This window comes from Phalacrocorax aristotelis, chromosome 1 (assembly GCF_949628215.1).
Source record: "Phalacrocorax aristotelis chromosome 1, bGulAri2.1, whole genome shotgun sequence".
Taxonomy (NCBI): Eukaryota; Metazoa; Chordata; class Aves; order Suliformes; family Phalacrocoracidae; genus Phalacrocorax; species Phalacrocorax aristotelis.
Genome location: NC_134276.1, coordinates 181,530,788 through 181,544,254, shown reverse-complemented (window position 1 = coordinate 181,544,254; position 13,467 = coordinate 181,530,788). Strand labels below are relative to the sequence as shown.

At 39.3% G+C, this 13,467-nt stretch overlaps 1 protein-coding gene across 4 annotated transcripts in view; it reads left to right on the top strand.

Annotated features, from left to right (window-relative positions):
- The window catches only part of SRGAP1 (SLIT-ROBO Rho GTPase activating protein 1), a 152,589-nt gene that overhangs the window by 104,756 nt on the left and 34,366 nt on the right, over positions 1–13,467 (top strand). For all 4 annotated transcript variants that reach the window (XM_075080924.1, XM_075080922.1, XM_075080923.1 and 1 more), the window contains exons 7-11: positions 4,037–4,258; positions 5,035–5,136; positions 6,829–7,026; positions 7,146–7,230; positions 11,556–11,583. In XM_075080924.1, coding sequence (XP_074937025.1) covers positions 4,037–4,258; positions 5,035–5,136; positions 6,829–7,026; positions 7,146–7,230; positions 11,556–11,583 — 635 coding nt within the window. The remainder of the gene's footprint in view (positions 1–4,036; positions 4,259–5,034; positions 5,137–6,828; positions 7,027–7,145; positions 7,231–11,555; positions 11,584–13,467) is intronic.

Genomic DNA, 13,467 nt, shown 5'->3' with positions numbered 1-13,467 from the left:
TCAAATGGAGGATTTGATTTTTTTTCTTTATTTGTGTTATGTAAAAAGTAGCAAAGATTACTTTTTAGCGGAATTAAATAAGCTTTATCTAGTACGTAGGAATTATTATTTTTTTTTAAGATTGTGGGTTTCAGAGAAGCAACAAAGTACACACCCCCACTATTCTGACTGTTAGTATCAACATCAGTCCATATGGCACATACTGTTGTTCCTTTACTTAAAGATTTCCATGTAACTGAGTTTATTAGATTTATCTGGGTATAAGAGAAAAGTAGGGACCTTTTTTCAGACTTACCATGCACTCCTGGTCTGAAAGTAAATGCTAGGAAATAGTGATCAAAACAATTTGACTGTAGTTCTTCTGCTAGAATAAATAAAATATTCATGTGTTGGTCTTAGAGTGGAGTTTCTGAATCTCTAATTGCAGTCTGCATACTTTGGATGGTTAGGAAGGTAGGGAACATTTAGCTATTATGAACATCATTTATTCTGTAAAAGTTCTTTGTTAATCATTCATAGAACCAAGTTTAAAACTAGGCTAGAGTCTCTGCAGCTCAAAATCTTTATTACATAAGTTCTCATAAATATGATATGTACAGCCAGATTGTTTGATTTGAATGTTGATGGCTGTGTAACAGGATGATTAGAAAGTGACTTATTCAGCGGTTAAGGCGTTTTTTTATGAATTTCTCTCTCCATTGGCATTAGGATTTTATTACTATTCCAGAAATGAAATGAAGAGCAGCTTGCTTGTTTGGTTGAAGCTCTGTGCTAAGCACTGCAGTTTGTTTTGTTCAAGCCTAAATATACTCTGGGGAGCAATAAAGACAGTAAATGCTCTTGAGACTGCGTCAGATTTAATTCCAAATAAGAATAAAATGCAAATTACGAAATTAATTTTTCACACATATCCCAAAGGCATCACTCATCTCCCTCCACTTTGCCCAACCGGAAGTCTTCATGAATCCAGAAATGCAATAAAACTCCTAGTCTCTGACTTCATTCTCTCATTTCTCATCTTCATGTCTTGCTGCACCAACCGACATCTCATCTCTGTAGCCCATAGCTTAATAGCAGATCTCATTAGCCACCCAGGCTGTAGCCTTGGTGTGCTGATTAGTGAACCTCAAAGATTCATATTTATTTTGGCTAACAGTGTGGTCGCTCTCTTGAACTTCCCAAATCTTTCTAGAAATCTGTAGATTTTTTCCTGAAAATCATGTATACGTGCCGTGCTGTGTGTGTATATCTGCATGCATACGTACTTTTTCGCAACACCACAAAAGCTGATGATCTTTTTTCCAATTGTGGTCAGACAGGATGTGGTGGGTGCCGCAGTTTAGTGGCAGTGCCTTAAATTTTGAGTCTTAGTAATGAACAAATACCCAAAGTGCCATCTCCATTATAGACAACTCTCTCTCTAAACCATCACTAGTACTAGCAGATTAAAACATTACTCTTCTGAGTAGCCATGAGTTGATATTGTGACAGAGCCATTCCCCGGTTGAAATCATCTTTGTCTCCAAATTTTGGAGAAAGTGAACTATGGTCTGGCAGAAGTAAGAGTGAAGTCTGAGTGTTTATTTTTGCTTTTATAAAATAACTTCACTTGTACAAATTCTATTTTACTTAAATTGTTGAAGCAAAATTCCAAATTTTAGGCATTTTAAATTCCATTCAAAGAGCCACTGTTGATAAGGCATTAGCTCAGGTTCTGGATTTAGTTCTTGTTTGCTCTGCTGGCATCGGCATTGCAAGAAAATGCCTTAGTTTGGCAGGATATTCTGCTTCACTTGAAGAATCCTTCTTTTTGGCTGAGAGGCCATATTTGTTACCTTGTTCAGCTGTCATCACCTGCAAAAGATGACCGTGGTGATAGTCACTGAGTAGGTTAAGGGTTAAACAATGAAGTTCTTGGTACTGTCACGGCATAAAGGCTACAATCTTATATTCCAACTTGCAAAAAAGCTGCATCAGAAACCCACACAGCTCTAATTGTAAATCAATAAGCTTTCTATTAATACTCAAATTAATCCTCTGGAGCCAAAACTCAGGCTCTAGATGCCTGTAGTTTTATAATACATGGGTAGTTGGCTGTGCTAAACCTGGCATTGCCCTCTATTTCTCATTTCCTCTCAGTTTAATCTTCCGTGAGGTCTTTCTGAAGCTAATGCACATGAAATAAAACAGCTGTCCTGATCCACTTTCTTATCAGCGCTTTTAGTCCGTCTTTTTCATCCAAGATGGTGAATTAAATATAAGATCTGATTTGACACAGAAGAAGAGAAAAACACGAAGAGACTTTTCCTTTTAGAAACAGTATTTTTTAGGCTGGAGATCTTTGAAATATGGATGTGTTGTAGTATAAAAGTTGAATGGCTGTTTTAGTAAGTGTAACACAAATTTCCATTCTATAAATGCAAAAGAGAGAGGTTAATCTGTGTGTGTTTGATTGAACATGACATCTTTTTACTGTTTTCTTTAAATGGTTCAGCAACCGGTTTTTGGAGAGCCACTGTCCCATCTGCAGTAACTACCTGGAGTACTCACTAGGACTGAAAGCTTAGTCTTTCTGGAAGTTTTGTTGTGAATAAAACAGCCCTCTGTTGTCAGCTTGATCATTAGTCATTAGTGCAAGGTGTGAGGGGTTTCTTTCTCTTCTACACACAGCTTTAGTTATGGTAAATAGGTTGAAAACTCTTTCCCATGCAATGTGTGCATCTGTTTGTCTGTCTCCTCTCTCTTTTTCTCTCCTTTTTCAAAAAAGTAAGAGGAGAGGGTGGGGAACATGATCCCATGAGTCCTAAGGGTTTGTAATAGCTGTGAGGTATGCATATAAATGTGGTCTGCAGTGGACTGAATTCAAATTGCTTTTCTACCCAACTGCATCGCTTAATGTGTGAGTCCTGCAGGGAAGGATGATTTTAAACTGTGAGTGGGTACCCAGGGCTGGGGTCTGAGGGATGCCCTAAAGCAGCTCCCTGACTGCCCTAGCCAGGCATTGGCATGTGACTGGGACAAATCTCTCCTGTTCGAATAAAGAGCATTGCTTTGTATGCAACTGTTAGCAGACTGATGTGCCGCTACTGGGGTGACAGAGAGGTTTGCAATACTTCTACCATTGCCTGGTAGCTCACTGAGCAGAAGCTGAGGATATTGTTTACTGCATACTGTGGGGAAAAAATTAAGGAAACAATCACTTGATACACTACTGCTGTGACATTTTAAAAATATATTCAGCTGTTCCTCTAAAATATTAACCAATCATGAATAATGCAAACCGAGGATGTTTAAAATTCAAGAACAAACACAACTTTATGTTCTACCAATTAGGTTTCAATTACATTCCAGTGTTATTCTCACCCCTAGAAAAAAAGACATAAATTATGACTTTCTGCATTTAGTAACATGATGTACATTGCTGACTCTGTCTGAGCATGGGAAATAAGGTGTTTACAGTAAATACGTTTTCACCATCAGGGAAAAGGTTATTAAACCATTCTTATTGCATCAAAAGCATCTTAGATGGGTCACTAATGCAAGAAGCAGTTGTGGGGTTTTTTGTTTGGGCACAGACGTGGTGAGCAGGAATTGCTTGTTTTTCAGTTCAGTGCTAGCATTGACTTAGATGGTGGAGTTATAACAGGACGGGTTTAAACAGATGATCTGAGGCTTATGTATAACAATAATACGGGAAAGCCCACTTGTGTGTGGAGTCCCAGACCTTTTCTTTGTAAATACAGTAATAGCACATCTGTATCTGATAAACAAATGCAAATATATTGCAAACATATTGCCATTCTTGTACACTTGATGTCTTTTCTAAAACTGTCCTTTAATCTTTGCAATAGAATGAGGATTCTAAATACTTACTGTCTGTACTTACTGTATTTTAATTTACAAGATATTTTGTAAAATACTTCGAAGACAGAAGAATTTCAGGACAGAAAATTTTAGTGGTAATTTGTGGCTTGGGATATTGAAATGATGTTCCTCCTTTTTAATTTATTTTCTTTTATCTTTATTGTGTTTTTAGTGTTGCGATCTTGGATACCATGCTAGTCTTAACAGAGCCCTAAGAACATACCTTTCTGCAGAGTATAACCTTGAAACTTCCAGGCATGAGGGCTTAGACATCATTGAAAATGCAGTTGACAGCTTGGAGCCACGAAGTGACAAGCAGAGATTCATGGAAATGTACCCCACCGCTTTTTGTCCGCCAATGAAATTTGAGTTCCAGTCTCATATGGGTGATGAGGTCTGTGCAGTGACAAGTATCCCCACGGTGGCTGTTTCTGTCTCTGAAAACCAAGATAGAAAATTTATCCCTTTTTACAAAGAGTTTGGTAAAAGCTGTTATTGCTACCCAAAAGCAAGTGGATCAGCAATAACATTTTGCAAAATTGGCTTCTTCGAGGTTCTCAAGTAAAAACTGTTGGGTTGTAATTGTATTCTATATTACTCTTAATGGCATTGCTGCAGATTTACTGGCCAACCTGTGCTCAGCCCAGCACCGGTGTAAGTAGCGGCTTTATGTCTTCACTACCAGCCTCACCCATAACAGAACTTGTGGGTGCTATTTGAGAGCAGCTGCAGAGCTGCTCCAAATTATGCACAGTGAAATGCAGCCTTTTCACCTTCTTCCTCCCCCATTTTATCATCTGCAGATTTGAAGCGTACTGGGCTGTGCCCTGTACTGCTGTGCCAAAGGCCAGTAGCAAAGCAGAGTGGAGAATCACCTGTGTACATCTTTATTTGAAGGCAACTCCAGGGTTTGCAATTTTGTGTGATAGACAAGGAACACAAAGCAGCCACACAACAAGGCTGTGCTCTGTTGTTATAAGATGTGGAAAGTAGTTCCACACCTTGTAACACATAAATACTTTCGTTTTAGATGGATGCATTTCATTGTCTGCTTTACTAAGTTTTAATGGCTTTGGTAGGAATTCAGTTAGTTTTAAGGAGAGCAACCAAAGACTATTGACTGGTTTTTTCCTTCCTGTCATCTTACAGCTCTTTCTGATTCTTTGTTAGGTTTGTCAGGTCACTGCCCAGCAACCTGTACAAGCAGAGCTTATGCTTAGGTACCAGCAACTACAGTCACGATTGGCCACGCTCAAAATTGAAAATGAGGAGGTAAGATCTGTATCTACGTGGGCTATGCATTGAACACCATTTTCAGGAAGGTGCAGCGTTTTCTATCCCATCAAAAGCATGTAAATGACCCTGAAATGGCTTTAATCCGTGTGAGCTGTTTTAATTTTAAAAATCAAACACTGGCAAATACGCTAAGGTAGATCCTCGTCTGCTTTGTAGAGGTTTGGAAACTTCATCTTTTACCTGTCCATATATTCACATCACTGAGTTGTGTGTTTTGCAGATGCTTCACTGAAAACTTGTTGGAGCACTTATTTTTAAAGTTTTGTGGCAGAAAGCCACGGAGCACAGTTATTGTCTTCTGTGACCACCCTCTGTCCAGTCCCAAAATTACTATTTCTGAAGTACAAAGGAATTTATACTGTCTTTTGTGTTAGCTGAGTCAAAATCTCTTGTGCTCTCAGCTACAGCTATTTATAAACAAGAGTACTGAATGCATGTGATGGGAATCAGTCACCTAGTAAAATAAAATACTTTTTTTTTTTTTTTAAATACGGTAAAGCTATGATGTTCTCTTTCTCTTGCTCTGGCAACAGAGAGGGGCCTCCCAGTGGGTATAAATTGCACTTCTATCCAATTTAAGACAGTGTTAAAGGCCCCTATTTTAAATTAGCATCTGTTCCTAAATTAAAACATAGGGATAATTTAATTTCTTGGTGCAGTTTTTTGATGTTTTCAGGATTCCAGTTTTTCTTATTCTATGTTATGTGCTCAGTGCTTAGAACAAAGTATTAATGTCCATGAGACATGTACAGTAGTCTTTAAAAAAAATCCCACTTCAGAAAATATCTCAAGGTAACAGAAGACAAAAGGAAGGACAACAATTATTTCTTTCAGTAAAGTGAAGTGCTAGGGCATAGGGCAGGCACAAAAAGGGTATTTGCCTACACTGGAGGTGTATGCAGAAGTGTGCATGATTTAGTTAAGTTGACTACTAGAGGCTTTTCATAAGCAGAACTGGGAGGCAAATCACATCCTTGTGAATCCTGCCAGTCACTTTATTGCATTGCGGAAACGCTGCATCCGCAGTTCCACGGCCTCCATGCCCTGGTCTCCACTATCAGTGACTGTGCTCTCCATAGCTCATAGGAAGTGGTGTGAGGCTGGTATAAATTGTTCTTTCTCCAACCCCCTCCTCCAGCTGCGTATTCCACTTCTGCAGTCGAAACATCACTGTGCTCTGCACCTTAGCACTCTGCAGACTGGTGTCACAGATTTTTATCTTGGAAGAACATGATTTTCTGGCAGCCAGATCTTTGGATGTACACATTCAATGTAAGAGATCGTCCACACGTGGGAGAGTTGACCCTTCAGAGCAGTGGACCATCTCTATTGCCTATTGTCCCAAATTAGGGACCGTAATCAAGTCACGTCACATTTCAATTCTAATTTCAGGAAGCAAATGATTGAGAGTGCTATACAGTCAACAGAAGAGTACATCCATGTTTGTGGATTGTACCATGGTAAAGCAGAGAACTAGATAAGAAACTTAATCATGTAATTTTTCTGTTACGTAGATATCTGTTATAGTACATCTAATTTTTCACGTTCACACACCAGTTTGTTTGGGGGAGCATGCCAGAGAATTATTTTGAGCAATGAGCTTCCCTTCTAAGCTGTTCTGGTATGTATTTATCTTCCCATCTGGTAAATTGTGCTTTTTAACACCAGGTTAAGAAAACAACAGAGGCTACCCTGCAGACAATACAAGATATGGTCACCATTGAAGACTATGATGTGTCAGAATGTTTCCAGCACAGTCGCTCAACAGAATCTGTGAAGTCAACAGTATCTGAGACATACCTGAGTAAGCCTAGCATTGCGAAAAGAAGAGCTAACCAGCAGGAAACGGAGCAATTCTATTTCATGGTATGTTGGTTGCTTCCTCATTCATGTGATACAGACCAAACACCTGAAGTAAACATCATGCAGAAGTTCCTGGAATTTATGTGCCATACATAATAATAGATTGATCTGCATCTCTACAGAAATTCAGAGAATATCTGGAAGGTAGTAATCTCATCACAAAACTTCAAGCAAAACATGACTTGCTGCAGAGGACACTCGGAGAAGGTAAATATCACACAATAAACTGAACAGTGATTCCAGACTATACAATGAACCCACTGAAATGCCAAAGGTGTTCAGGAAAAAGGTTACAAAGTTTAAAGCTTAATTGTCCAGTAAACATAGGTTTGATTTTTATCAGACATAGTTTTGGTGCAGTGGTAAGAGTACACACTACAAATTGATTTTATTTCTTCAACAGGTATTTATTTCCACTGCACAGACATTTAGGCAAGTGGCTATATTTGGAAATGGAACTGTTGAATGAAAAACCGCGTGTCTAAAAGGAGAGCTGACGTAGTCAGTTCAGGGTGATTTAAGAGCTGTGACAAATGTACTGTTTCTACTTCCTAATGATTTCTGTTGACTTGGGGTTTTTTAAAAGTTGGGGGAGAGTGATTTTTTTTTTAAGCATACAAAATTATCAAGGATGCATCTCTTACAATGATCTCACTAGTGCAACATTTCTGATACGTGGACATGAATGTCCTTCTTGCTGCCTAACAACTCAGTGGAGCATTTGTGGAAGGTAAAAGGTGAAATCCTGACCTCACTGGTGTCAGCAGAGAGATTCTTACAGCTTTAATTTAATGCTGGGTTTCTACAAAGTATTTGGATATTCTGAACTGGAATGAATGAAAACTTAATGAATAGCTCTATACTTATTGATTATCATTATTGCATATAAAATGATTGCATTACAAATTACAATAGCAGAGGATTATGCATTGTCCTGAACACTCTCCACAATTTTAAAAAATACATCTTAAAATAGAAAGCAAGTAAGCAGATGTCCGTGATGAAATGAAGTAAAGCTGAATTAGGGCAGTAATGAATCAGGCACTCTGCACAGCTCCAGCCCTCCTCTTACCAGCCCTCCCAACAGGCAGTTCCTCATGGACCAAAGGGAAAAGGAGAATCACACTGCAAGCCTTGAGGACTAGCCACTCAGAGTGTTGCAGACTTGAGAGGAAGTGAATTACACCACAAAGAGTAACAATCCTCTTCTGAAGGTTAAAGACTATGATTCAAAGTTCAGACTCAAAAAAGGAAACTTGTTCTCTAAAGGATGTGTCAATTTATTTTTTTTTTTTTTACTGCCAAATATCTGTTGTTAATCAGATCTCTTTTTGCTTCTAGTACAAAAGCGCAGACCCACAAATCCTGTTGTGGAGGTACCTAAAGAGCTATTAACAGTTCAGTGGCTGTGACCCAAACAAAGCCCCTGTCCAGGGAGTGACTGAGGTTGGGGGTAGGAAATAAACAGCATTTTATTGCAAGGCTGGACTGTAGAAGATGGTCGCTGGTTTTAGACAACTAAATACATTATGCTATTTCTCATGGAAGTTTTCATTTAATAGGATTGTTTTAATGTGTGTGTTGAGCAGTTTATTCACACAAAACAATGTGCTGCTGATGTTAGTCAAAAAAGAGGAAAGTTTTCCTCCTAAGGCTCACAGAAAATGTATCTGGAAAAATATAGTGAATGTTTGTTATTTGGAAGGCCAGAAAAATGCATGATTCTCTACTGAAGGGAGAAAGATAAAAGGCAACAGAATCTGTTGCCTAATGGATGTTAGAAAGAAATAAGGAAAGAACTGTGTGAAAGGAAATACAAAGAGAAATTTCTCAGCAGGGTGACCTAAGTGATAAATTGCCATCAGGCTCTGGGCCATTCTGCCATGCCTAGGCATGCTTGGACTGTTCTGTTTGAGGAGTTCCCATCGTCGACCCATCAGCTGTAACCCCAAGTAGTTAATCTGTGTTGCCCAGAGTGTTTTGCACATAGCTCTTGTCACATCATCATAGGATTGCAAGTACAAATAGTACCCCAGTGTACACGTTTACATTCAAAGCTGATATTTGGAGCAAAAGCCATCATTGTTACAGGTTAAAAAATTCGAGTACCCCCTTCCTGCATTAAAATGCACATGCCTGGGAAGGAGGACCTGGATTCTGTACATTCCTTGAATGGGGATGATTGAAAGGATAGAATTACAGTGGAATTATCAACATTATTGCTGTAGCTAGTACAGAAATGAATTCATAGGAAGTGAACTGCTCCCCTGCTCCACGCAAACTGCCTTTTCTGGAAACTTTCGTGTCAGCAAGACAGCAGACAACGCAGAGTGCTGTGTTAAGTAATGTGGAGGGGAATGCAGGGAGCGGGAAAGGATTGTCTGAACTGCAGGTTTTCCTTTGGCACCCTCTCTTGCTTTTATTCAGACCTGCACAGAGTAAGGATGTAGGCCGAATAAATCTAGATTCCAGTCTGGTGTCCACAATGTTGACAACATTTGGCTTCTGTTCCAGTTCATCACCTGCCTACTACAGTCTGTTGCTGTTTATGGACGCGGCAGATACATATTCATGATCTGCACAAGGGAGATAGATGAAGTTCTCTGCTGAGTCTGCACCTACAAATTTGGAAAAGTAAATGAGAAATACTCAGATGAAATTGATACTAAACATACGAAACACACTGATACTTGTATTAATTCTGACCCAAGTCTCCTCTGTTGAATGAACAAAGCAAAGGAAAATGCAAGAAAGAGAATAAGCAGTTGTAAAAGTAATTGCCTCTGTGTCCCAAATAGTTTTTTGCCCTAATCTGTTAATTGTCAGAGATGTGTTTAAAATCCCCCAGACTCGAGATTTGTAACATCTTTTGTTTTACTAGCATTTATTACTGCAATTCTTAGTCTCAGTGAACTGGTTACATGAGTAGGGAGAAGTCCCTGGCTTACCCTTTTTCTGTCATAGGTTATTTTACATACTCTTCTTTCGTCCCTCTTTTTCACCTCTCTAAAATAAATGCCAACAATCTTTGCATGTCTTATTAATGCCAGATATTTTTCCCAGAGTTTATTCTTTGTGCCACCTTCTGTAGATCCTTACTCTCTGGTACTGCAACATATATTTTCAGATTAGGGTTTTCAGTACTGTGCAGCATTTCAGGTGCACCTGAACACTGCCACATAGTATTATCTTTTGCATATCACTGTTTTTCGTTCTTTCTGCAGTCTGACGATCATTTTTAGTGTCACTTTTGAATTTCAGCGGTGTACTTAGACCTAGCCCAAGTGATGCTCAGAGTGATTTTCAGTCAATATAATTATCTGTAGTTCTGTGAGCTGCATAGGTGTTTAATTCTTTCTTCCTTAATATCTTACTTGAACCTTTTAATAGTGAATTTCATTTGCCATTGTGTGTCTTGTTCCTTAACATGGTTAAACCCCCCTGAAGGGCTTCACAGTTTTGTCAGGACTTGATACAAAAGTATTTTAGTCATCTGCACAATATTCTGCTTCCTTAGCTGCTGTGATCTCCCCAAGACATTAATAAATGTATTATATGTTACATAAATGGTCCTAATGGGAAGGCTTGAGTAAATGACTGTTACACTTCTGTCATGATGAAAAAAAAGCCATTTAATTCTACTTGGTTTCCCTTTTCTTCCATAGTTTTTGATCAGTGAGAATATTTTGCCACTCAGTTCATGGCTGTTTAGCTGCTTTAGTTGCCTCTTGTGAAGAACTTATCAGGGGTCTTTGAAAGTCTAAGTAATTTAATTCAACTGGCTCTCCTTTATCCAGTATTTTACTGACATATTCAAAGAATTCTCATAAATTAATAAGGCGCAATCTCCCTTTGGGAAAACTGGACTGATTGGAACTTACAATACCATGACCTTCCTACTGTTTCATTATTTTGCTTTTCATTATCGCGAGTTGACATGGTGCACATGCCTGACTTACTGGTCTGTTGTTCTGCAAAGGTTACCCAGAAACCTTTCTGGAATACTGTATTTCCTTCTTCACAATTCTCCACAGCTTTCTGTCATGTTTCCCAGTGGTAACGTTGTATTTTTTTCCTGCAATACACAGATGAAAGAGAGGAAACAGTCTTTCAGTAGCAAGCCGTTGGTGTCTAGAGCTTTTTATTTTCAGCACTGAACAGGTTTAAGCACAAGGCACAAGGGGACAAGTAATCTGATCTTAGTGCAGCTCTATTTCCATACTGATTTAGCTACTAAAACACATGAGCACAAACAATAGATGTTGTTTGGACTTCAAATTATTTACAGTATCAAGTGACTCTTTAGGGGCAGGCTTCTTAAAAGTTGTTCCATAACATGGTTGTGTTTGTATTTTAAATGTCGCTGTGGTGATGGTAGATAACTGCACTGTCCTGTTTGTTGTATAATTGTATATCTTCTGCTGGTAACATGAAAGTTAGGGTTGAAAGTAATTTGCTGAGCATAATTTAGATACAGAAAAATCTACCTAAAACCTGCAAATGATTGTTTCCTGTTTATTGAACTTTTCTAGGTCACAGGGCTGAATACATGACAACAAGGTAAGATATTTTTATTTGACGTGATTAGACTTACAAATGTAATAAAATCTTAGAAATTACAAATTTTAGAACAAGTTCATAAGGCCATATAACGTTGTTGCTGCTGCTGTTACATAAATTGTGTAGAGACCCTGTGTGTTTTAACATTCAGCGTTTCTGTTTCTGCATGCTAATGGGTAAAGGACCAGACTGTTCATCTTCCTCAGTCTTGTGAGTTGCTTAGGCCAGTGTCAAGGGTGGGACAATCTTGGGAGATCCTTGAAGATATTTGTGAATCACACATCAAATTTGGAAGTTGCAGGGGGCTTTTTGGTGCTCAAGAAAAGTCCTTTTCAGTTGCTAGAGATACCTTGCCTCCCATGGTTTGTAATTCACTTGGTCAGGATACATAGTTCAGACGCACCTGATAGAGAAATGAATTCAGGGGATAGGCTGTGTCTTTGATAACCTGGCTCTGGATAGGAGTATCTGCCTCCCCCAGCATCCATATATTCAATACCTAAGTGGGTCTATTTATTCACAGAACAGAAGGGATACAGTGTTAGATCTTGCTTCTTTGTGCAGCACATACTTTTTCAGTTGTGTAATGCCACACCTGCAATGCTGCCTCCAGACATAAATACAGACAAGGTCACTACAGCCCCCAGGGCATTAGACTGCGGGGGGCAAAGGCAAGTGTTTGGATTTGCAGCTGCCACTTGTGTGTATCACTGCTATGGGCACCACCCCTCTCATCCTGGTGACAGCAGGAACATCCAGCCCAGCTTTCCTGGTCTCACTCTTCCCTTCCCTTTCCATGCAATACATCCTTTCTCAGTGCCTTCTCTTTCTCCGTTTTGCTTCCTCCCAGCTAAGAAGTTTGGATCCAGCTCTGGCTCTGCCTTCGCTGGCCCACTTGGTTTTGTGTTAATTCTTCTGCCTGGCCCCAGTATTCCTGGGGACGTCTCTACAGACTTCAGACCAGCCTTTCTCCAATCACTCCATGGTTCATTTTAGCTCTGTAAAGTTGGACTTATTCACCTTCTTTTCTTACCTTTTGTGGTAACAAATCAGAGCATTCTTCCCAACTGCTGACATTAATTCTGAGACCTGTGCCTTTAACTTTAACTCTGCCCCCAGATGCTACCAGGAATGCATGGAAGTCAGCAAGCTCATGTCTAATGAAAAAAACGTTCTTCTTGACTCCAAAGCAGGTGACTCATCAGGCTCACATCATCCTAAATTCCCTGCTCTGTAAGCAGCTGAAAGAAGATGATGGATTTAGTCAATTATTGTACCTTAGCAAAGTGGGGGAGCAGCTTGAAGCCATCTTACCTCCTGTCTTCTCACAGCTGGTCACTTAGAGAGGGAAACACTGAGGGCACAGGGCCTGCCCGTCCGTTCCTCAGCACCAGTTCCCCTGCTCCAGCTGGGACCTGCCTATTGCCCCATGGTTCAGTTAAGTTTACAGACTGTAAGACATGCAAATGGAAATGTTCCTCAAGGTCAAAGTTAAATTGTAGAAGAGAAGAGGATATCTTTAAAGATGAGTTTAAACTTGCAGGTAGTACCCAAACAGACCAAAGTCCCACCACTTAATGTTCTATGCATTATTGTTCCTCACTGTTTCACCCAAAACACTTGATTTTTTACTAATTCCTGTAAAAAAACATAGAAACATTGGACTGCTGGTGCAGGGGAACTAGGGAAGCTGTTGGCATGCAGAGTGCCCTGACATTCACAAAATAAATCGTGACCTAGAGAACAATATTTATTTCCTGTAATCTCTTTCAGTTGTAGTCATCACACATGTGTAACACACTAGGTAAATGTTTTGCAGACCAAAGTTTTGTGTGTTCTTCCTTTCCTTTTTGTGCATTATGCTGCTTTTGTTTATTTCTTTCA